The following is a 26,160-nucleotide window of genomic DNA, read 5'->3' as shown; positions in this document are numbered from 1 at the left end:
CAAAGGAGGAGGAAGGAGAGAAAGATGCACCTTTGTACTACCAGCTCTCAGAAAGGACATGGAGACTTATTATTGTAAGAGTTCCGCCTACAGCTTAGGCTTGTCCCATTAGTGTAGCATGAATCTTAAAAGTTCTTATTAATAAAATCAAACCTGAGCCAGGTATTGGGGTGAACACTGGAAGATCAGAGAGACAGAACAAGCCAAAGCTAACCTCACCTGGCCAACCTCTCAGCTGGTCTTGTTTCCTCAGACTGGAAGCTTCTGTGTCCTCATTCCAATGGCTCTCAGCTGAACTGATGCTTGAAAGCCTGAAGCTTAACCAGCCAAATGCTTCTAGTTTCTGGTCCTCACGCCTTATATATCTTTCCTTTCTACCACCACTCCCTGGGATTAAAGGCTCACTTTCTGGGTTTAAAGGCGTGTGTCACCATGCCTGGCCATTTCCAATGTGGCCTTGAACTCACAGACATCCAGAGGGATTTCTACATCTGGAGTGCTAGGATTAAAGGTGTGAGTGCCACCATTTTCTAGCCTTTGTATCTAGTGGCTGTCTGTTCTCTGACCCCAGATAAATTTATTAGGGTACACAATATTTTGGGGAACACAATACTACCACACACTAGCTCTTATAATTTAAATCAACCTATTTCTATTCATCTATGTGTTGCCATGTGACTTGTGGCTTTTACCTCTCCTCCTGAATGTCTTGTTCCCTCTTTGTCCAGCTAGTGACTCTGCCTTTCTTCTTCCCCAGACCTATTTGTCCCCAGAAGTCCTGCCTAACCTCTTCCTGCCTAGCTATTGGCCATTCAGCTCTTTATTAAACCAATCACCGTGACACATCTTCACACAATGTACAAACATATTCCACAACAGGTGGCTGTTCTGTGAACACAGTGGTGTCATATGTGCTGTATGGGTGAATAGAAAGGGAAAAATTTTCTCCTCTTTTGTCATAGATTTATTTTGTTTTGAGTCAGGGTCACACTGTGTAGACCAAGCTAGCCTTGAACTCATGATCCTCATATCTCAGCTTTCAAGTACTGCATTGCAGATATGTTAAATGTAAAGATAAAATTGCAGTAAAGTTAAAATGATTTTTAAAAATTAATAATTCTAGTTAGAGTGTTAGTATTTTGAAATAACTTGAATTTTTCTGCAGTTATTCATGTTTACTATATTAACATTACATTAGATCATATGGTGCAGCAGCATAACCCCAGGGGCAAAGCCTACATTTATTTCTTAACATTACTTGTACAATTTTTGGCCCATTAATATATAAATATCTTTAAATGATTTTTATTGATTAATAAGCAGTATATAAATAATCAATATTATTTAAAGGTGCTCAAAGACATATAGCTTTATGTATGTAGGGAAGAAAGTAAAGTTTAATCTCTGCAGTTTACATGGAAGGGGAAAAATATTTTATAGGTATACATCGTGAAACTGTGTAAAGGATTGGAACTAAGGTAACAAAGAGTACCTTAAAACAACTTGATATAGAATTTAAAACTCCTGATAATGAGACTCTTTGTGATTAACCTACCTTGAGATTAGATGTTAAGGAGACACTTGCATTTTGGGTTAAATAGTTGGCACTACATTATTAGTATTATGATTATGTGGTAATATCTATATGATTACTATGGGATTGAGAGCGTGAGTAATTTTTTTAAATACAAGAAGCATTCATGTTAATGTTAATTAATAAGTTCATTTTCTCATTAGCATCTACCTAAACTATTTGAAGTTTATGTAAGCTATGATTCTGATACAATCATAAAGGACGTAGCTTTCATAATTTTGTCAGTTGTAATTCCTTTGTCATTTATACCTAAGTGTTAGTTTCACAAATGCACAAGGGCTCAGGACTTATAAATGGACTTTCACTGTTGAGTTTTTGCCTTAAAGTTTAGACTTCCATCCCAGAATCCAATATACCTATATAGAAATAAACAAGCAACAAGCCCTAGATGGCAAACCAAATAACTCTAGGGTTTATTGCTGTGTGTTGGAACACAGAAGAGAGTAAAAAAAGCCATGTGTTATCAGTGTCATGAACAATTAACACTGAAGAGAAAGTGTTAGATTAAATTTAACATCATTTGCCCTTGTAAAGTGGTCTTTGTCTACACTGTGATCTATTTTTAACATCAGTATTTCAATGCTTGAAACATATATTTTATTTGACAGTCTATTTAAAAAACTCTTTAAGTGGTCTTTCTATCCTTCTAAATTTTTCCCTAAAAAGAAATTTAAATAGAGGAGCAGACAAGAGAGCAAGAGAGAACTCTGAAGGACTTGGACCTTCAGATACCTTCAACCAAGGGCTTCAAATCCACAATTCAACATGCAGCATCTCAATCAGTCATTTTTCTTTTCTTAGTCTTTCCTCAATAATTGATGAAGCCATTTATATGCTGATGTTGGATCTTACAGAAAAGAATGGGAAAATATCTTTTGCAGTACTTTTAGACTCACAGTTTAATTTTTCATTATATCAAATAAAATCAGGTTCATTTAAGACTGTGTCATGATTACAACTTACATGTCCTTTCAAATAGTTTTAATACCTTAAAAATAACTGGCACCAGACAAACATGCTTGTCTTGAAAAAACACCAGGTTTCTATTTGACTTCTGAGTGTTCATGTAAAGCATTTATTCCTTTCCAAACCATAGACCACTTTCTAAATAATGAAGCAGTTCAGTTTGAGAACAAAGAGAGTATACTCCATTAATTGTATATTAGCAAAATTAGAGTCAAAGGGTTGTAATCTTGTCTTCTGTTCACTTTTATGTTTATTGTTTATTCCCAGTTGGAATACTCTCTGAAAATGCTTCAGTTAAATTGTAAATCATACACTGTATCAGAAAAACTGGGGTATGTGGTAAGCAGAATGTCTTTCCAAGATTTTTCATACTGTAGTACTAGTATCTGTGAGTATGGTACAGACACACACAGACACACATAGACACACACAGACACACACACAAAATGATCTTCAGGTAGAAGGAAGGTTGTAGACTCTTGGATGAAGAGATGACATTGAATAATGCCATTAGCCCCAACCTAATCATGTGAGCCTTGATGACAGAAGCGGTCTAGAGAAGAGAAAGCAAGAAAGAGGAAACCTCCGAAGAGAAATGGAGGTAGAGATGCCCACTTTGAAGACAAACTGGCTGCATGTTAGGGTCTCTGTGAAGCCTCTACAAGCAGAGAGCGGCCCCTTCACACAGCCAGCCAGGATCTGGGGCTTCAGTCCTGCACTCACATGGAAGTGAGTTTGGTCAAGAATATGAAGCACCATAGAAACAAGTTCTCCTCTGGAGCCTCTGGTAGGGCTGAATTCAGGACAGAGAGCTTCTTAGAACTGAGGCAGTTGATCAATACAGACTTCTGACCTGTGTACCTGTGAGACACATGTGCATTATGCATGCTAAAAAACTTTGGTCATTTTTATGGCAATGAAGACAAAGAAATGTGGAAATCTACAGATGTATGTGTAATGTATACATACATATATATATATGTATGTGTACATATATATGTACAGTTAGCATATAATGAAAGTCCCTATGATTATGGATGATTATTGATTATGCTTAAGTAAAAATTAACCCTTATATAATATACAATCATTTATCATTAGCTCATGTTTATTATTGATATTCTATGTATTTAATTAAAAATCAATTATATAAGGTTATCTTTGTTTATTATTTGTGGATTATGCTCCTGTTTCTTAAATCAAATGATTAAGATTAATTATACTAACAGATGACCTCCTTTGAACTGTCACCCATGCTACTTGTTCTTTCCAGTTCCTCCCAATCTCCTTTGTGCTGTACTCCATTCCCAGCATTGCCTGGTGTGCTAAATATATACGTTACTTGCCAGTTTAAATCTCAGAAACACAGTGAGTATTTTGTTGTGTGTGCTCCATACAATATTTGGGACACACACAACTCATTATTTATCTAAAATTCAATTGGCCTGACACAGTTTATTTTGTAGGTTAACCCTGATTTTTATAGGCTTTCAAGTGTTCACACTGAAATTCCTGCACCACTGAGGACAGGACATCTTAGAGGAACTCCCAAGGCTGTCTCCCTCTCCACAGAGGCCAATTTCTAACAGCGTAAAAAGAGCATGTCAAAGTTTGAGGGGGTGAAATTTCAGATCCTGTCATAGAACCTAAACATGTATGTATGTGCAAAGACTGCCCACATGCTTCAAAATTAGGAAGTGGGTAAAAGCACATAAAGCCTTGAGTGCAGGAAAGAATGCACATAGATTTGACAGCATGCTTTCTCTTTGGAAATGCCTCACAGTGCATAGGAAAGCTGTGCCAGGAAGCAAGGAATTGGACTGATGAACACCTTTGTTAAAGTCTTCATTAGGGGCTGGGCTTGTGATGCAGTTGGTAGAATATTTGCCTAACATACACAAAATACTGGGTTCCATAGCTAGCACCACATAAAGTGGGTAGTGTGCACACTTGTAACATCAACACAAGAGTCATAGAGGCAGGAAGATTAGACACTGAAGTCATCCTCAGTTACATAATGAGGCTGGGATACATGAAATCTTGTCTCTGAGTAAGTAAAGTAATGGATAGACATAAAATCTGCAAATCTTACTATAAAAAGAGGTAAAAGTTTACTGAAAGTTCACAGAAACTATGACATCTCAGTATATGTTGACCTATTCTCAACACTGTGAAGTCAGCTGAGTAACTTCCCTCCCACAGAGGCCGAGACAACACCATGTGCTCCATCTGGTTTAGCACTTGTGTCAGAATAGCTACCTCAGGAATATCTACGGAGTTAAAAGCTATTCCTCTGTTAAGATTCCAACACTGGCCCAAGAGAGAGTAGACAACAGAGAAATGGAAAGACAGAGTACAATTATATGACAAAACAACTGTTGAGTTCCAAAAATATTGAAACACCTGAAGCAGTCTGAAAACATAATAGGTGCATTCAAGAGGGCTCTAAATAACATCACAAGAGAAGATCACCAATAGACCTCTCTGGGACAGTGCGTGCTTTCTGATGTTACACTAATCTCTTGAGGTTTACATGTTAGTAGGCAGCAAAGTTTTCCCAGCAGGCAATGCCTGTTGGGAAACACACTTGGAAAAAGAGTTGATCTTCGATAATGTATCTTTTCACAAGTACTTACAAGTGGCTGAAACACTGACATTCACCAACTCTGACAAAAATGCCTTTTAATACTAATATTCACTGAGTGAATAAATATTATTAGTGATCTATGTGGTACTGTTCATGACTTCTTAATTCTCCTTCTATTATAATTATAGAATTGTAACTGGTGCTGCTTTTATTAAATTTGTTTTCTGCTTAGGACATCAGAATTACAAAGATATTAAATAATTCACCTGAGATTATGGTTAGGAAGGACCAGAGGGCAGAGTCATTCCTAATAGGTTACAGAGTTTATGCTACCAAATATTTTATAAAACTATCAAACTGCAGATGAAAACCAGCAAGGAGACACTAAAGTAATATTAAGACTTGAAGACATCCATCACACAAGCATTGACTTGTAGAACTGGCCAACAGTCAGTTCATTATTGGTTTACTCTTATTCAAATTGGTCAAAACATCAATGATGGAGCCTTCTGGTGGAGACTAGGACAAGGTGCAGAGAGAGAAGTCCTCTCCTGAAGGCAAGCATCCTCTCAGTTTTCCAGGGATCAGAGAATGTGACGCTAGTCAACAAGGCTTTCCATCTGGCACACTCTGAATATGTTTTGCTTGTTCTACTGGTGTTGGGATGTGGACATATGATGTGAAAATAATCTAAACATAATTTTAGCATGGCAGCTGGTAATTTTCTAAGGATTATTAAGTGTTCACATTTAAGCTGGGAGTGTCTCTGTTGCCCTTACATGTTCCTGGCTGTATGAAGTCACAGGTCACACGAGAGTGTTGCAGAGTTTTGTTTCTCCAAGTAGTAGGTTCACCCTCTGCTGCTTTTCTCTTTACTGTAACATATTATAAGGTATGCACATGGGTGCTCAGGTCACATCATCTACCTTTAACAAGGGATCTCAGTAACACATACAGTTGAGCTTCACATGTCTCTAAGGGCATTGTGGTCAAACAGCACCAGTAATAAATATACACATGAGAAAATATCAAATGAACATTTTTCCTACTTCTAGAGTAAAAATTTTGCCAGCCAGGTTGCAAGAGTCTGCACAAGCCAATCAGTTTGATCTCCATAAAGATATGATCACATTTGATACAGTGAGTTTAATTGTTGTGAAGACAATACACGGCATAGATTTAGATGCATTTTCCAGTTGCATTTAAGATTACACAGTATTTAGTTCAATAGATACCTTCTCTTATGTCAAATACATGTCTAGAGATGTTGTATATGCGTCTTCTTAATTAGTCATTTGACTAATGTTCTATTGGTGAAAAGTGCTGGTCTTCATGAGGTAGTAAACTAACTTAAATAGTGCATGGAAGAAAATCAGGTGGCAAATTTAAGTGTATTTTTTCCTTTAAATTTAAGTAATGCCAGTAAATTTGGTAAATATCATTTCAAATGCTAAAAGACAGCATCACTGAAGATGTTAAGGAGTATTGGAATAGTCTTCTGTGATGGAGTCTGGTACACAGTCACCTGAACATGAACATTAAATGCATCTGTGTGAGACTGGAGCTGAGTGAGTCTTCTAAACAAAGTAGAAATATGAATGCATCTCAGAGGCTTGCCTAGGTAAGCACAAAACTCTGGGTTCAATTTCCAGCACAAAATAAAAGCAGAAAAACACATTCTACTTATATAATTTAATTACTGTATTTATAACAAAATAAAATTTCAATTTCAGATAATGAAATTTAAATATCTTAGTAGAGTATATATCAAATGCATGAAGCATTTTTATTTCATGTTTAATTCTTTAATGTTTTCAAGAATGTTTTATAATCTACGTACTACATAGTGTTGGGCAGTGTGCATAAACCAGTAACAGTTTTCAAGATGTGAAGACACATTCAATAAAATGTACACTTTCTTATGGATGACTCAACTTCTAAATAGAATACATGGCTCCTAGAGCAGCATTAAGTTCAGTTCCAGGCCTGATATTAACTAGATGGCTTGTTGAGCTGTCTTCAGTTGGCTTTCTTAATACATAAACCTGAGCAATATTAATGTTTATCTTAGATATTTTTGTCTGAATAAAATTATACAGTTATTGTAAGGTTCTCTGAATTATACTCAGTATGTAAGTGTCCAACAAATAGTGAATCAATAATGGCTCTTGGTCTATAATCCATGACCCATAAGAATAGAGCTACTTCTAAGTTTTGTTTTTGGAGTCTCAAGGTCAGGAATAATGATTTGTATCTAACAGGCTCAATATTCACATGTTATGTAGAAACTAAAATTCTAATTAATTAAAAAATTAGTATTCTACACTTAAGTTACCATAATCGTCTGTATAAAGAAGCCATCAACTGATCAGCTGTTAACTGAACAAATGTGTAAAATGACCATACTTTGTCTCACATCTTGATGATTTTGCTACAAAAGTTTCTCATTAACACTAAATTATTTGAAGACAAAAGTAACTGTTGAAACAGAGACATGAATCATCAAAATGTAATGATGCTGGAGTGTAGTGAAGTAATGGAGCACTTGCAGAAGGTTCTCTAGACTCTAAACACCAGAGTGAAAGAAAACAGAAACAAGTACATTGCCAGTTGTCAGAAGAGGATGACCCTCTAGTAAGAACTGAGCGAGGAGAAGGATGTGCAAAGTGGCTGCAAAGACTGTGTTCCACTTCCTGGACTTTATGGATAGACTAGGGGTGTCTCCATGTTGACACCTGTCAGGAATCACAGGTGTGTCGTCCTGTGGTGTGTACTCATCAGAACACGGCCTGGATACAAGGACAAAAGCTTTTGTACTGCAGTTGTCTGTTAGGATATATCCCCTTCCCACCCCAGCCGATTTCCTATGATAGCTAATTAAGGGCTCTCTCTTCTTGGCTATGGAGAAAATTTTGTTCTAACAATGGTGATCTTTGACAACAAGAGAACTATTTATAATTCATATTTTAGCTTGTTTCCATTAGAAATATTTTACACTACAAGGTTTTTGGTGTTTAAAAATATTTTACTAAAAATAAAAGGAGGGAGAAGAGAATGGAATACTTATAAACTAGAGGATAAAGTGACCCCTGTGACTGTAAGTAAATGTCGTGGGCTCGTTTTTATAGCTGGTTTTAACTGTAGTTAGTCACAGTCCATGGAAGCAGAGGTGAAGGAGAAAAGCTGTGTGCAAAAAGCGTTTACCACAGTTGCTCATTTCAACATCACAGCAGAAGAGACACTGTACAATGAATTCTTTTTGTTACAGTTTCAGAAATGAAACATTCTCCTTTTATACCCACTTGCAGAATAAAACGTGGCTGGAGGTTAGCGGAAGCAATAGCACCTTACATAAACGTACGGTTACTTGACTATTCATTAGACTTTAAGGCAGACTTTGCATAGCTTAATTCAAAGATACAGCATTCAAATCATTACTAAGTTAAAATTTTAAAGTTATTTTTGTTATTTTTAATCATGTGTATGGCTGCATACATAAATGTAGGTGCTCCTGAACACCCAAGATGTCAGACCTCCTGGAACTGGAGTTACAGGTGGTTGGGAATTATTTGACTTGGGTGCTGAGACCCATACTCCGGTCCTCTGGAAGAGCAGTACACATTCTTAACCACTGAGCCATTTCTCTAGCATCCCACCCCTGGAAAGCTAGGTTTTAATCTAAATGGTAAAATCAAAGTGATATAAAATTGTTTCCCAAAATATTTAATTTTCTCCTCCTTTATTTTTTAAAGGATATTCATATTCTTCTAATACCATTTGCAGTAATTCTGTTGTAGAGTTTCTGTCGTTATCCTCATCTTCGTGCTAGAGATACAGGGCACAGAAAGGGCTCCCTGAGTGTTCCCTTTACTAATTATGCTGCCTTTGAGACCTCTGGTACTGCCTAGCCAGGATTTTATTTTGTTCAGATGAATTTAAAGCACCACATTACATGTTTTAGTGAAAACATACTGCAGATAGGCTTGCTGGCCAGAGACAATAATCCTTCCTAAGAAGAAAACAAAGTAAACATGACAGATTTTAGGGAAAGTTTCCAAGTTTTACGCTCGATTTCTTTCCTTACATTTCCGCTGTGGGAAAGGAAAGAGTGCTTTTGAACAAATTCATCTTGGTGCATCACTCATTTATTTCCTCAACAGTATGACTTGAGTGATTACTGCACATTGAGCCTTAAGAAAAATATAGTGAAGGAAAATCCATAATATTTTCTTCTCACAGACCTTAAAGCCACCCAAAGAAGATAAATACTGACCAGTCATGAATCAGATGTTTAAAGAACTTACACACATTGTAAACTGGGGAAAGAATTCACAAGAAGAAAGTATAGACTTCTAATTCTAAAACCATGAGCCAAATATTTATTATAGGCCAATGAGTTAGACAAGACTTCCCTTAGCCATGTTTGAATTGAAGTATACAAGGTAAGTGGGACTTAAGTAGGAGAAAAGATGAGAAGGGATTGAGACAAAATCGTTCCATATATAGAGAGAAGTTGCAGAAGAAGATACAGAGAGGGCATGCCCAACAACCAGCGTGGTTAAACACTGAGAGGCCCTGAAAGAAAGCTGACCAGGTGGGTTACAAGATACAACGTGTCCTATGGAAAGGGTCTGCATGTTGTTGTTAGCCTGGACTGTTGAGCAGTGTCCTTTTCAGGTTAGCATTCAGTGGACATCACATTAAGGTAAGCTAAGAGAGACCCAGGTAGTCTACCTCCAGCTTCTGCCATATCTACGGGGGTACCCTGTTCTAGTCACACATGCAAATTACATTCCTTTGCATGTGGTTCAACATGCATGGAAAAACACCCCACTTCTATTTCCTTATTCTATGCCTATACAGGGTGGTTACCAAGTGTGGTGGTATCATGTTCCCCAAAATATTGTGCACCCTAATAAACTTATCTGGGGTCAAAGACAGAAAAGCCATTAGATACAAAGACTAGAAAATGGTGGCACTCACACCTTTAATCCTAGCATTCCAGAGGTAGAAATCCCTCTGGATCTATGTGAGTTCAAGGCCACATTGGAAACAGCCAGGCAAGGTGACACACACCTTTAATCCCAAGAAGTGAGCCTTTAATCCCAGGGAGTGATGGCAGATAGTACATAACGCGGGAGGGGGCATCACTTAGCTCCAGATGACTTTGCAAGTGCCCTGTGCTACTCTCAGAGAATGATCAGAATATGTACTTGCCTCTTAATTAAATTAAACAATTAAAAAAATTCATCATGAACAAATTCTTGAAGGTTTTATGACTTAGATTCAAGATAATATAAATGATTTGCTTTATTGTAATCAATCCACTTACAGAAATTTATCTGCTTCTTAAATTATAAATAGTAGAGAACCCCTCTAGGCACTTCTAAACAGATAAGTCTAGATTATAGTACCAGAGTGCAAAAATGTTGTGAAATCTGATCTACCAAATGCTGTTCCTATTTTTATTTTCATGCATTGCAGAAACTTCTGTGAGGATCAACTGAGACATATTAAAAGGTTTTGTGAAGATTAAAAGATTATGCAAATGTACACCAAGTACTAATTCTAAAGACTGTGTGGACCTACCAACACCGTCAGTGCCTTCCTCTCCTGGGCTCCCTTGTAGAACCCGGACTGCAGAAGGATGCTCACAAGGGAGCATTTGCAATCAGCATCATTTTAGACACCTCTTTATAATTGGGTTCGAGAGACTTAAGGTACTTTTAAGAAACATTTTTATTTTATCTCTAATTTTTACGTTTATCCAACTCTTATGAAATTCTCTAGCGAGTCCCCAAAGATTATCTTTGAAAGTATTTTCAGTAACAATACAGCTCCTGTGTATGAGAACATATTGAAAACCAGCAATGCATCATTTATATTGCTTTTCTTTCCCTCTCAAAAACAGCCCTTCCACTTCATGTCTTTAAAAAATTCTAGCTATCTATTGTTCAAGAAGTTTAGAATAATATGAAAAACAAAAACTGAACTACTTATTCATATATAGTATAGAGAAAGGCTGGGATATTAAAATGCTTTAAACCCCAGATATCACTGGAAGATAGAACAAAAAGCATGCTGGCATTAAATTGAAACTCTCAATGAAAATGGTGGTCTGATCTTCACAAGATTAAACTTAAAAACTAGTAACATTTCTTAGTATAGCTTTAATGTGGTTATCCTATGTACAGTGCCTACTCCTTGACTGTAATTTCTCATGTCTGTGCTCTTTGTACAAGAATACAGCTAATGTTAGTAGTACAGTCTAGACTAGAGGTAGTTCCCAGTGAAGGGAGCATGGGATATGGTCCACAGGAGACTTTTGACTCTAGAGATGTCTTTGGTTGTCTTCTGAAGGTCGTATTGCTCCTGGAATCTAGGGAGTAGGAGCTGCAACTTCCTCAATGTCTTGGGCAGAGTTACAATGAAGGCTTTGCCTGGTGTCAGCAAACCTGTGTTACAGTAAAGAGTGGAATCTCATTGTATGTGGATCCAAGAGCCTCCTCCCTTAAGAGTTAATCCAGTTTGGCAGGGCAATCACCTGCCCAAAGGAGCACCAATTAGGAGGACAGGTCTACCTTACGGTGTGCTAAAGAGAGAGGAGGAATAGCTCACCCTTGAATGAGATGATGTTCTTTTTCTTCTTAGAATTACACTCTTCTCTCTCTCTCTCTCTCTCTCTCTCTCTCTCTCTCTCTCTCTCTCTCTCTCTCTCTCTCTCTCATCACTCCTCCTCCCCTCCCTCTTCTCCCCTCCCCCTCTGCCCCTCCCCCCTCTCCTCTGTTCTCTTTTCTCTTCCTTTTCCTGTCTTCCTTTCCCTTCTTAACTCTATTCTTTCCCCCCAGGTAGCTGCTGAGATTCACAACTTGATTGTCCTGCAGTATTTCTTTTAAATTCTAATAAAATTTTCCTTGAGCTTCTGTTTGAGTCCATTCTTGAATTCTTTAACACTGAGACTAAGAACCCTAAGTGCGAACCCCAGTTTCTACAGTACTATCTTACAAGTACAAAGGGACTCCCCTGAAATTCCAGTAATACTTGGTCTATTGTAATCCTCTCTTTTGTCTTTATTTATTCTAACAAGATGATACCACAGTAGGTAATAATACTGAATATTGGCATAGATATTAAAATAAAGACTTTCTCATATATTGTTGGCAGAATAAAAAATCAATTCATATAATTGTTTTACAGGATAATTATGTACATTTTAAAACCTGCACATACTTGCATTTCTACCTCTAAGATATACTGCCTAAGACTTTCTTAATGGATATGCAGCTGTGGTGGGACTTGGATTTTTTTTTTAATGCAACACTGTTTTTTAATAAGGAAGTGCTAGAAACAAATATTCATCCTTAGGGAAGTTTTAAATACACACTCATAATAAGCAAGGGTAGAAATGGTAAAATCTTAGGTTCTAATGAGGAAAGACAGCTATGATATATTGTAGGCTATAGCTAATTCAAGTTTGTAATTGGGTGTGTATATACACACAATAGAAATATGATCTACTAAAATACAGAGTAAATATGAGGAAGGAAGTATAAATGACCTGGCAGAAGTGTGTGTGTGTGTGTGTGTGTGTGTGTGTGTGTGTGTGTGTGTGTGTATGTGTGTGTGTGTGTGTGTGTGTGTGTGTGTATGGATATGTACGTGTATATGGATATACATATATATTTTTAAAGAGATATTTTAAGTATAAAATTATCAATAGAAAGGCAACCAAGATATTGGAATTTTCCCAGCAGTCTCATGATGAGCAAAGAGAATCCTGGACCAGCCTGTGTGAAAACTCTCCTCTTCAGAAAAAGATTTACAGCTATACGGAGACAAGGCTGGTTAGTGAAGGGGGTGACTACACCTTGACCTGCTTTGGTGTGCACATCCTTGGCCTTCTATGTAAACTTTAATCTCACTTCAGGACGTCACTGGATCTCTTCATTCTTCCCAGTGAGCACACTGAATAAATCTCCTTTATTTGTTTTCTATAACTAACTTGGCTGTTTTTATTGGTTTCTCCAGAATAGGTGAACAAGTTTGTCTTCTTGGGGCATAGATAGTGACCCTAAGTTCTGTAAGAGGAGTGATCCACTGCAGGAAGTGCAAGTGTAAGGTGGAATATATAGTTTTATGGCATTTATAAGTTTTTCAATCTTGGACAATCATGAAAATCAAAATGTAATGACATCTCAGAACCTGTGCGTGCATACCCCCCCCAAATGCAAATGTTCACAAGTCCTACCTCATCTGAGTTATATGAATAACTCATTTTCAGTAGTTTTAATTGGCATTTCTTGAAAAGGAGCTAGGAGATTAGACACAGAAGAAGAAGTCAGAGGGGCATGCTGCAACACCTGAGTGGTACACTATTGGGGTGAATGCACACTGCAATGCTCTATTACATCAGTTTTGGTTTAAATCCTAATGAAAGATCACAGCTTTAAAGAAAATTGGAGGTCTCCATCAGGTCCTTCCCTTTGGCTTGGGAACCCTGTGGAAGAGGGGAGGAAAGATTGTAGGACTCAGAGGATGGAGAATATCACAAGAACATGGGCCACAGAATCAGCTAAGCAGGGATCATAGGGGCTCACAGAGACTGAAGCAGCATCCATGGAGCCTGTACAAGACCTCTGTGTATACGTTATAGCTGTAGCTTGGTGTTCTTGTGAGACTCCTAACTGTGGGAGTGGGTGTTTCTCTGACTCTTTGGTCTGTTCTTGAGACTCTTTCTCTCCTATTGGTTGTCCTGTTCAGCCTCACTGTGAGGGTTTTCACCTTGTATTATTGTACCTTGTTTTGTTGTGTTTGGCTGTTATCTCTTGAAGGCCTGCTCTTTTCTGAAGGGAAACATAAAGAGGAGTAGAGCTTGGGGAGAAGATAGGTGGGGGAGGTTGGAAGGAGTAGAGGGAGGGGAAATTGTGGTTTAGATGCATTGTATGGGAGAAGACTCTATTTTCAACAAAAGAAAGAAAATTCCTTATGTGGACTAGTTTAATTAGCATTTGGTTCAGTCAAGAAAATCTTAGCTGAGTGGTGGTGGCTCACACCTTTAATCCCAGCCCTGGGGAGGCAGAAGCAGGCCAACCTTTGTGAGTTCAAGGGTAACCTGGTCTACAGAGCTAGTTCCAGTACAGCCAGAGCTTCACAGAGAAATCAGGTCTCAAAGAGAGAGAGAGAGAGAGAGAGAGAGAGAGAGAGAGAGAGAGAGAGAGAGAGAGAGAGATTCTATTTTATTTTCTCTATTTTAGTTAGCTTTTTTTAGCAGCATGTACTTTAAACCACAAATTCTAGGTAATAGCTGGAACATATATTATATTTTGCCATAATTAAATACTGTGACATATTCATTAACATTTTAAAAGCTAGGATCAGCACAGGCCTACATACGCACATGTGTTGTATTTGATCACACATATTCTAATGCATATGATTTGGGGCTTTGGAAATTCTGTTTCCAAATTTGTCTTTTTGTTTGACTTTTTAGCACAAAAGGTAAAAATAGGAGAGTCATAACATAAGATTTTCTTCTGAATAATTTGGAATTTTCCTTTTTTAATTGCTAAAGAATGGATACTTTATAAAGTGTGATGTTTATTATCGCATTGCTGAGTTATTTCAGCATCATTTATCTTTTAGATTTCTAAGACACAGAGCCATCAACTACCCAAAGAAAGACCACATGGCCTTTCATGTGGCCTCATGTGTTACTAGGTTTTTATTAGAAAATTGATTAAAATTCAAAAATGATTACTAAGAACTCATTAGGCACTTCTAGGGTTGCCCAAAAATATACACAGAAAGTTACCTCATGTAATAAGCAAGTGTTAAAGGTACAACAGAAGATTAGAATCCAAACTTTATGGGAGCACATTAGAGAAATGAAATAGTTTCAAGTCTGTGAAGTGTCCTGTGAGTCTCTGCACTAGTTAATACTTCGTGGAAGAAGAACTTCCCAGAAGGTAACAAGATTATTGAAAGAAAAGACTCCCAATTTTTTTTCAAGCAAGTGTTGTGACAAGGATAAAGGCCATGGTGTTAAGAGATATGGTAAGATAAGGTTGAAAACAGGAAGTATTCCCAAGAACTCCATCATTACTCCCTGGTCGCGGCTTGTCTAGGCAAGGAGAACTGTCAGCACTAAGGCCAAGGCAGTAGGCAATGAATTTACCTTGGCTCGGACTATCCCAAAATGAGATCTAATGGCAGGAAAAAGAGATCGGAGGGAATTACAGAAGAGTCAAAAGAAATGAAAGCTGTGGTGTAAATAAAGGCAAGAAATAGTTTCACGCCCTACTTATGGAGCTGTAGCTTAAGCCAGTCACCATTTTCAAATCTTATTTTTAAATGCTCCAACGAGATAGTAAAACTATAGGCTAGCAAAGGACACAGAGTATTAAGTACTAGCTATGTGTATCAGAGTAATGTGTAGTAACTTGTAAAGCAAATATTATTAATAGAGAATTTTAGTTTTAATTATTATATAATTATTAATAAGAAATTTAGTGGGGGATAGAAAAGGCCTGATTGTTAAGGTGGAGAACTAGATAAGTTTATTTACTCAGTAACTAGTTAGTTTAGTTTGTTAGTTAGAAATGACAGTCTAGACCAGGGTGACAACTGTGGGAAAGGTAATTCTCGAATACTTGGAAGAAAAAGCCTGTGGTGGTGCCTGGTTTCAGTGATATTTCTTGCTCTGCTCTTTCCTCATTCTCCAGAAGAATCCCACAAGCTGAAAGGGCTGCTGGACAGCACCTCGAGTTCACATTTAAATCCTGTCCTGTTTCACATAAATGCACAACCCGCTCTTGCTGCCTCTCCAAGCCGTGTCCTCCATCCCGGTCAGGAATGTTGGGAGGCTATGACGGCCTCCTGATCTCTGAGTCCACTGGTGTCATTGTGCAGTCCTCTGCTGTGTGTTCTGTCTGCTTTCTCTTTGGAGCTACTGCATGCAGGGGAGTCACTGTCACATTGTCACAGTACTGCTCGTGCTGCGTCACTCTTCCGCTATCTGGGACTTTGTTACATGGTTCAGCATGTTTTCCTACCACAACATTCCCAGTGATTTTCCAAAGAAGAGGTATTTGCTGTCCCCCAATGACAAATGATAAAATTTGAATATCTGAACTGCATACATAAGGAAATCTCATCTCTGTGTGTTCACATGCTTTAACTCCCTGTATAGGACGGGGGAAGTTGCATGACTGGGTCTTGGATTCTGTGTGTTCCTTGTCCAGGTCCAGTGACTCCTCATTTGGGACAGAATGATCTGCTCACCTACTGGTAGGGGGAAACTTTATGACATCACCTTAGTTTTGTCCTTTGGTTCTTTACTTACTTATTGTTTTTGGTTTATATGATGATCTCCATGTAGATTTTATACATAGGCATTTATAGTACTCCATTTCTACACTGGTCCTATTTAATCATCAGAGAGAAGCAACCGTATTTTCGTTCAACACTTTCTCTTAGTTGCTTGCAGCATCATTTGGCCTGGGGAGCCTGTAACCCTTTCTCTTGTTTCTTTTCCTCTTGCCTTTTTGTTCTCTACTTTTTCCTTCCTTCCTTCCTTCCTTCCTTCCTTCCTTCCTTCCTTCCTTCCTTCCTTCCTTCTTCTCCCTTTTCTTTTTCAGTGTTTTATTTTGAAACAGGGTCTTCTTTTTTTAGCCTAGACTGGTCTGAAGTTGCTGCGTAGCTGAGGATGACAGTGGAGCTTTGATATTCTTGCATTAGTGTCTCAAATTCTAAGATTAGAGTTATGCACCAGTATGCCTACATATATCTCTCTGTAGAAGAGCTGAAGTTTTGTGTGTTCTCTCTTCTTTCATTTTTAGGAACATGGCATGATAACTCTTGTCCTTCTTCTCTGTTAGATACTCTAGGAAGCGTGAAGCCTGCAGGAAACCCTGATCAGAAGTGGGTGATGGTCTCTGCGCTCGCATGTGGCCTCCAACCAGGAGACACATTTTGGTGAGCTCATAAAAGTGTGTTCACCATGCTCTGCTGTTCCTGGGTGATCACTGCCTTTCCTTAACACTGGCAGCAAAAACAAAAAGGTCTAGAAACATTGCCCTTTAATGTAGCCAAGAACTCCTAACTGAACTATCTGTGTTGAGACATCAACTGCCCTATTGTCTCTTTAGAAAAAATATGTGGAGACTCAGTCCAAGAAAAAAAATTGCTGGCACACAGTTTCTCTGACTTATCATTGAAAAAGAAACTAGTCTGGGGCAAGAGGAAACAGTTCAATTGATAGCATGTTATGCCATTGCACTGCGAGATATGTAAGTGTGGCTGCAGAGTCAGGATGACTAGAATTAACTAATTCACTTCGATACAGTAATTAATAGTTTAGGGTATTTCATAAGACACAATAATTAGAATGTTATGTTATAGAGACAGCTGAGGCCTCTCACCTGTTTCTTAAGGAACCCCAACTTCTGGTTAACCTGGGAAAGATTAGCATGATAAAACTGCACGGAGGTGAACTGATTTGCTCATTCCAAACTAGAACATTGTGATGGAGTTACCTTACACTTTTGGAAAGTTTTCAGGATTCAGTTTTAGATAGTCCATCCAGAGTCTGAATAATTCACTCTGAGGTATGTATCTTCATGTATATGCAACTTTAAAACATGATTTTATAGGAAAATACTACCCCATCTTGCTTTAGAGAAACATGGTCCTATTTCTTCCTGTTTTCAGCATAATTCCTAGATTTCCATGTTCATCTAAGCATGAAGAATTATTGTTCACCAAACATTCATTTGCTTTGATGAGAAGAAATCAGTAGAACAGAACACATAAAATGTTTTCACATGAAATACTCATATAAAAACCACCAGTGAAGCTGTATGAATTAGACACCATTTGATCTGTACTATAATATGGACTGTAATACTGGAGCTATAATAAATTATATTAGCTCAAATAATTTCAGTAGATATCTAGCCAGTAGTTTAAAAAACATTTGCCTGATTAATTCTGAGAATAATAGACAGTTATCTGTGGTCATCAGGAAGCATAATTTTTTAAATATACTTGATTTTACCCATATCACTAGCAAAAAAAGCTTGATGAGAATTCTCTGCTTTACATATGAAGTCATTTCTACTTAACAGTTCCCTCACAGCCATAAAAGATTCAAGAGAAAAGAGAGAAAAAGGAAAAAGGAGAACAGTTTATGGCCAAATCATATGGGACAAAGTTATCCAAAATATTGTCACAGTTTTTGTTCTGACAACACGTTCCATTCTTACATCTCGTCAGGCCTCCCTGACTCATTGACACACTGTTATATTCAGAAGGGCCGCTGCAAACTTTGAGCACTCAGAAATGCTAGGAGACATATAAAAATGTCTTTATTTAGACTGGACCATATAATACCTGCCAAATTTGTAGGTTTGAAACCACTTTCAGTAAGAATTAAAAGGCCTTCTTCCTTGTTGAAATAGGACTATCAATAGTTGACTTGTCTGCTTGTGAGAAATAGTGGGTTCTTGTCTCTGATGTTGCAATTTAGTGTAAAATCACGTTGTGATGACAGGGTACATAAAGACGACAAAACACTAAAGATGACAGTCTAATTTTCAAAGATGACCGATCATCGATAAAAGATTAAATAACGTAAACATTTGAAATGCCAGATTATCAGGTGGTTGGCACACTTTCAGTGTTTCAGATGCAGAGACACTACTGAGGAGACAGAATGATACATCTGTCATCCTTATTTTATACTATGCAAAAACCTATCCTTCCCCAAGAAAGTAAATGAATGGTAATTGCTTTTCACTTATAAGTTATGTATTTTTCTCCATCTTAGTTCAATATGTTAAATGGTACCAAATGACAGACACAAATGTTCGTAATCAGTTTTTACAAAACAGAATGTCTAGTTTGGGAAATTTCTTCTCAACCATAGCTAACCCTTAAGTTTTAAAAGCAGTTTTTATATACATACAAGAATGATTAGACATGCTGGTCCTATGAAGCTCCAAATGAAGTTGTTTTCAGTGCTCAGCCAACATCTGAAAAGTGAGAGATAAAATCAGTAAATATGTTGCCTAGACTATAGCAAAACAGCATTCTCAAATATATGCAGAGTATTCAGTAGTGTCTTTCAAATGCTCACAAAGTCCATTTTACTTACACTTTGGTGGTACCATAATACTTGTATCCTAAGGATGCTGAGAATCCAACAACTACAGCTGGGCTGAGATAGCCGAAGATATAAAAGTTCTTGTGCAAAAACCCTTTGTTGTAGATGATTCCCACAACAATGAGATACAGGTGTATGCCTTCAATGCACATCCAGGCAAAGGCAGCTAAGAAGAAGTAGTGAAGCAGGCCAGCAGTAATAGAGCAGACCAACTACAATGCAAAAGAAGGAAGAAACGATAAGTAACATTTTCCTTAAAATTATCATATCATCCTTCAACTTTCTTCATGAATGTCACTTTATATCATGACTGATCACACTAAAATACTCATGTCTCAAAAGTTTTGTTTTTAAATGTGCTCCTTTGTAGTTGATTTAAAAGAACTATACTCCATCCATGGAAGTGTTAATGGACTCTGCAATAAAATTACACTATTGTCTGGTCCAGAAATTTGTCATTTTTATGCATTGATCTTCTAGGATAAATTGGGGACTCTTCAGACCTAAACTATTTGTTTCTCAGTGGCTGTTTGATGGTTTAAACTGATTACTGTCTGGACATAACTCTCCTTTCCATTTTGATAAAGTCCAAAGAATGTAAATTATTGTTAAACCATACAAAAGAAAGGGAGCGTCTTGATTAAGTGTCAAAACTTCAGATGTACAAATAGTATGTTTTACCAAAATACCCATTGCAGAATTGCTTCTAGTTGTAAGATTACTACATACATTTGAGGTATGTTTTAGTAAACATTTTTCATGAGTATTTACTTATTACTTAGAATTGGAATTAGATTTAAATTTACTTTTAAAAGAATACATTTGAGATATGTTTTAGTTAAACCTTTTTCATGAGTATTTACTTATTACTTAGAACTGGAATTAGATTTAAATTTACTTTTAAAAGAACGTGTGTGCTTGTATATCTAATGCAGGTGGTATCCTTGGAGGTCAGAAGAGAGTGTTAGATTCCTCAAGAATGGACTTAACAGATGGTTTGAGTCACCAGATGTGGGTACGGGGAAGTGAACTATGGTCTTTGGCAAGAACAGCAAGGCCTTTTAAGCACTGAGCCATCTCTCCAGCTCCTATAGTTAGGTTTATCAAAACTAATAAAAAAGGTAGCTAGCCATACCCTGATTATAATTTTAGGAAATAGTATTTTTGTAAATTTTAGTAATTTAATTTAATTTAGTAATTACTAAAATTAATAGTATCTATTACTGGAGAGGCCACACAACATACATACTTATTTCCCTTCTTAAAACAATATAGGCAGTGGAGAAATGGCTAGGTGGTTATGAACATTGGCTCTTGCAGAAGACAAGGTATGGTTGCCAGCACCCATGATGGCATACAACCATCTGTAACTACAATTCTAAGGGATCCAATGGCCTTCTCTGAACTCCTTGGGCTCCAGGCATGCAAGTGGTACATATACACACATGCAGGTAAAACACTTATAAAATAAATAAACATTAAAAAAGTTAAAATAGTATAATTCAAGAATAAGGAGATTACATGTCAAAATATGTTGGAGACATTTGTATAAAGTTGGGAAACAGAAAGATTTCTGGAAGTTGAAATTTGGAAGCCATTTAGGAAATTGGTGTTGAGATAGAGCTTAAAAATGGGTAGACAGGATAGGGAAGAGTTGACAAAAATACTCTATGTAATAGTTGTAAGTAAAGATAAAGGAAAGGGGGAAAGAGGACATACATACTGGAGGGCTGAGGGGTGCATACAACCCAGAGGTGTCATGAATCCTGCTGCACAGCATAGCAAAATTAGTGTAAACTAATTAAATGGATGTTCCATGATACCCAATTCAGAAGGAAAATTTAATGACCAGTTACTAGCTTCAGTCCTGGGAAGATTTCCTGGAGGAACAGAAAGGCACAGACACTTTCCTGGTCTGTGGTCCCAATAATTCATTTCTCGAATCAGTGCATGGAAGGTGCTATGGTGTCAGCTTCAGTGTTGCTCACACCCTGACCTAGGGCTGCTGTCAGCCATTGGGTTATAGACATCCCAGTTGCCTAGAGACCAAGGACGAGTCTTGTGATCAGTAAAGGATTCCTCAAAGGACTCCATGGCAACCATGATGAACTGTTTTAGAAGTGCACTGTTTTTCCTTTTTTCCTTCACTTAGGGTCAGACCTTGTCTGCTCCCTCTTCCAGCCTGCAATCCCATTTTTTCTCATGAACACAACCTTTAATAAATGTGTTATATGTCTAACCCCATTATAGGGCCTGCTTCTGTGCAAATACAGATTAATGAATTATGAAACTCTTTAGTGAGGCCCCAGGTCACTCCACCTGTTTTGTGCTTACTCTCAATCCTAAAACCAACTTCATTTCGATTTCTCTTTACTCTGTGCTTAATGCCCATGCAAAACCAGGTATTTCTTTGTTATAAAATTTTGGTTTTCCCAATAATTCACATAATGAAGGATTTTTTTTTTTGTCTAATGAATTTGACGAGTATGTCTTTTAGATATGTTAGCATTATAAAAACCTAGAAGAGATAACTCAATTATCTAGCATGTCTGACCAACTAAGACCTTTATTATAGTTCGTGTTCATGTGATTTGTTCAGTGAGAAAATACTAGAGAAAATAAGAATTAAGCACAGTGGCGGGAGGGTTGCTTACCTTATTTGTATTGATGTTGATCCCAACAAGAAAAACAAGTTCTGCAAGGAAAAGGCTGCAACAGAGGTTCTTGTGAATCGTGGTCCTGGTGCTTTGGATTTCACTGAAGAACCAGAAGGTGAAAATACATATGGCGAGGCAAATCAGTGAGATAATTATTCCAAGCTGAGTGATCCTTGTCAGGATATTATAATCTTTAATTCCCTAAGGGCAAATAATATCAGCGTTGTTAAGAGGAAGACTTAGTGACTTATCAACGGGGCTACAATCCCTAATGAACTTCTCAGGGAAGCATTAATCAAAATGTTCATAAAATGTAAAAATAAAAATGTACATTTAGATGAGAAAAACTTGTACTTGGTGCCCAGAGAACTCTGATATAAATCATGTAGCAGGCTAACAGTACTATAATTAGTGATTTTTTTTCTCTAAGCATAGTATATATTAGTACATGCCTGAATAATGTTATCACCATCAGTTGCATGATGTTGGAAAGGTCATTCATCATTGTAATGGGAAAATGGTTAATTAAAGCAGATTTATCAGTGGTAAGTCCAAGGCTTATGTCTATGAGGTGATTCATCTAAAACACATTAAACAAAGGTAAAAGAGAAATGGGATATGTGGAAGACCAAAATAGTGTAGTTGAGACTAAAATGGAGATGAGTTGTTTATTTTTTACATAAAGAATAGAAGCTTTTCCCCCTTAATACACTAGAAAAAAATCACCGTTATGATTGATATTACTTTAAACAAATATATGTGATACTTAATAAACTTCATGGATTATAAGTATTAATGGAAGCAAATCAATGACAATGATGAAGAAACTTCATCAGGTTGTTGAAGAATACAACAGAGATACAGAGAAAGAAATTCTATAAATAATAATAATAATAATAATAATAATAATAATAATAATGCAGTCTAAGGAAATACTGAGGAAAAATATGAATTATAAGGATGCTTATCTTACTTTTTAGTATATGTGCTGCCGAAGCGAGCACTTATCTTACTTTTTTATGTTTGAAGATCTTTGTGGTTTTATGTTCTTAAAGATATATGGGGTAAAAAAGTGCCAAATTTTATCAAGCATCAAAATGACCCCATTATAAAGGAAAAGGTCTCTAGATATCATGACACTAAAATGGGTGGATAGCTATTGAAACATCATGTAAATTCCAGGGCCATAGAAAGATATTAGCTTTAACATGCAACCTAATAGACATTATGGACTAGACAAGTTCTTGATAGGAAATAAACTAAAAATTATTATGCATATTATGCATATCTTAGAAGGGAATAAAAGAAACAAAGACAAAACTAAACCAAAACAAATTAAAAGCCCAGGCTTTTCAATTACAGTAAGCATACAGTTGGTCCCCAATAAAATATAAAAGTATCATTCTTTTGATGACACCAGGTAAGAAGAGAGAGAATGAGGATGATGAAGGATGGTGGGCAGTTTTGGGAACACAAAGCACAAACTTGGCTTACAATGGAGGTACTAGAAGACATCAAAATTGCAAAGTGTGTCAGGTGACTACAGCGGCATGAGGTGTGGGTGTCATTTGAGTACATCAGTTCACAGCCCTCAGATGACCAGCTGCCGTTGTTCATGGCATCGGCTGAATAGTTCCAAAAGGCACAGTGTGTCCTGTACTTATCTGAGACCTGAAAAACAGACACTCCACTCATGAGACTGTACATCAGAACTGCTTTGGTTGTGTTTAAAACATTGCTGGTAGGATAGCACAATGCTTAATATGTGAACACAGGACCACTGCTGACAAGTGATATCTGTTCTTTTGTAGTGGATTTGAAATTTATATTGCAGCAATGCTACATTGTTTTTCAATTTTGTAGAGTTGTGATAATTTTTATTAAGTGAAATCATGTATATTTCAAATAGAAAGAGCATTACAGCTATTCATATCTGTCTTTATTCAGCAAATGTTTGTTTTTTAACGATTCATTTATTTTTATTTTATGTGCGTTGTTGTTTCGCCTGCGTGTATATCTGTGTGAGGGTGCCGGGTCCTCTGGAACTGGAGTTACAGACAGTTATGAGCTGCCATGTGAGTTCTGGGAATTGAACCTGAGTCCTTAGGGACCGCTGAGCCATCTCTCCAGCTCGAAAATGCTTATTTTTATCAAACAATTGTCAGTTATACACTAAAAAGATAATGTTGACCAAAACAATGTGTGTTTACTGTTGATCTTACATTCTATTTGTAAATAAAAAAATTATAAAATGAGAAAAGCAAAGGAGAAAGAAGAAGAAAATGGAATAGAAGGTAGTCAAAGACTTTTCCTAGGAGCTGATGTCTGGTCATGCAGATACATCATATTTGTGTGTGTGTGTGTGTGTGTGTGTGTGTGTGTGTGCACGTGTGTGACAATGCCACAGCACCCACCTTCTGTCATGTGCATGTGGTTCTGAAGGATTAATTCAGGTTGTCAGGCTTTGCTCACTGAACCATTTCACAAGCTCTTAAATAACATCTTTACATCCTTAAAGATATGGGCTTGGAAATTGCCAAAATTAATAATATACTTAAAGTAAAACTAGGAAGATAGCTTAATTTTAGGACATTAAACATATGACTCATTGGCATTGACAAGAAGCTTTGGGAAGAACTAGAAATGCAAAATATTTTATAGAAAAGCGAATGAGTGTTGGTGTTGGAGTTCATTGGCAGAGGGCAAACACAGAACAGAACGACTTGGGTTCTATCTAATCTTATCACTGAAAATGAAGGATCAAAACAATATTACTTTTTTTTTGTTTGATTTCCAGTATACTTTCTCTCCAAAATTTACATATAATTTAAGTAATGCCACCCGAACATATTCCAGTTCACTGAATACATAACAACTGTAACTAACATTAGACAACAACTTACCTTTACATGACTTAGTGTAAATGTAATTTTTTCAAGTTCATACAGTGTGGGTGGATTTGAGCTAATTGAGGCAGAAATCACTGAAGAAATGACTTTTTCCTTTTCTTCAGGATTATCATTATTCTGAGGGTCCAGTAAGAAGTCATCAGATGGGGAAAGCAAGGGGCCGATGCTCTTATAGCACAGGAATGTAACAGCAACACTGCCTGTCAATCACACAAATGTAGTCAGTGGACACATAAACTGAAAGAGTATTGAAGTTCTTAACAAAACTGAGTGGACAAAAATTAGACTCCACAGAAACCACAAAAACTCGATTAGAATGTGAAGTACAATATCTCATATGCATCATCATATTACATTTGTGTCTTACATTCTTTTCCTCTGTGAACTATTTTGGCATCACCTTTCCACAAACTTTGGTATTCCTGGATAAACTGAGAGCCTGATCCTGACAGAGAGCCAGATTTTGAGATATTTTCACCCCTAAAGAAGCGAGCTTTAATTCATGTGCAGATGAATTGGACTACAGAGGATTGAGAACTGATTAAGCTGTGACATGCCACTGAGGTCAGCCTTGTAATCTCTGTAATGCTCCCTCCTAATGCTGAAAACATTCAGTTCTGTGGAGTCAGAAGATCCGTGTTTTACCTTAGTGCTGTTGAAGTGCAGTACCAGAATACAACCCATTGCTGCAGAATCACAAACATAAATATTGATATTATATTCATAAAGTACCGTGGTAACAAAAATGGGCTCCTCCAAACCACGCTGAAAAGTAACATTCCTTCCATATAATCGTGTGAGTTAGAACTTCCAAACTACATTCTTTTTTTTTTTTTTTTTTGATTTTCCGAGACAGGGTTTCTCTGTTTAGCTTTGCGCCTTTCCTGGAACTCACTTGGTAGTCCAGGCTGGCCTCGAACTCACAGAGATCTGCCTGGCTCTGCCTCCCGAGTGCTGGGATTAAAGGCGTGCGCCACCACCACCCGGCCCCAAACTACATTCTTGTTCATTTTAATTGATACAATGCCTTATCTAACCTAGATACATCACATGACCTTTCCTTGACCTACTAGCTAGCTTGAAAGACATCTATCCATAAAACATATAGATATTAATCTATGTGGTGATTAAACTTGCTGGTCAACACCTGTGGAAGAGGGAACCTCACCTGAAGAAATGATTCAGTTAGATTGACCCGTGAGCATGTCTCTGAGGAATTTTCTTGAATGCTAATTAATGTAGATGGGCCAAGCCATGATGGGTAGTGCTGTCACTAGTATGGTATG

General features: G+C 37.2%; 1 protein-coding gene across 1 annotated transcript in view; it reads right to left on the bottom strand.

The window, feature by feature from the left end:
- Positions 1-26,160, bottom strand: part of Adgrl4 (adhesion G protein-coupled receptor L4) — a 94,342-nt gene that overhangs the window by 6,616 nt on the left and 61,566 nt on the right. Inside the window, exons 8-12 of the mRNA XM_059265048.1 lie at positions 24,869-25,074; positions 23,460-23,636; positions 21,963-22,166; positions 19,300-19,520; positions 19,111-19,177 (exon numbers count right to left, since the gene is read on the bottom strand). Coding sequence (XP_059121031.1) covers positions 19,111-19,177; positions 19,300-19,520; positions 21,963-22,166; positions 23,460-23,636; positions 24,869-25,074 — 875 coding nt within the window. The remainder of the gene's footprint in view (positions 1-19,110; positions 19,178-19,299; positions 19,521-21,962; positions 22,167-23,459; positions 23,637-24,868; positions 25,075-26,160) is intronic.

The sequence above is a fragment of the Peromyscus eremicus genome, chromosome 6 (assembly GCF_949786415.1).
Source record: "Peromyscus eremicus chromosome 6, PerEre_H2_v1, whole genome shotgun sequence".
Taxonomy (NCBI): domain Eukaryota; kingdom Metazoa; phylum Chordata; class Mammalia; order Rodentia; family Cricetidae; genus Peromyscus; species Peromyscus eremicus.
The sequence above is the reverse complement of the archived record's forward strand: the minus strand, read 5'-3'. Positions and strand labels throughout refer to the sequence as shown.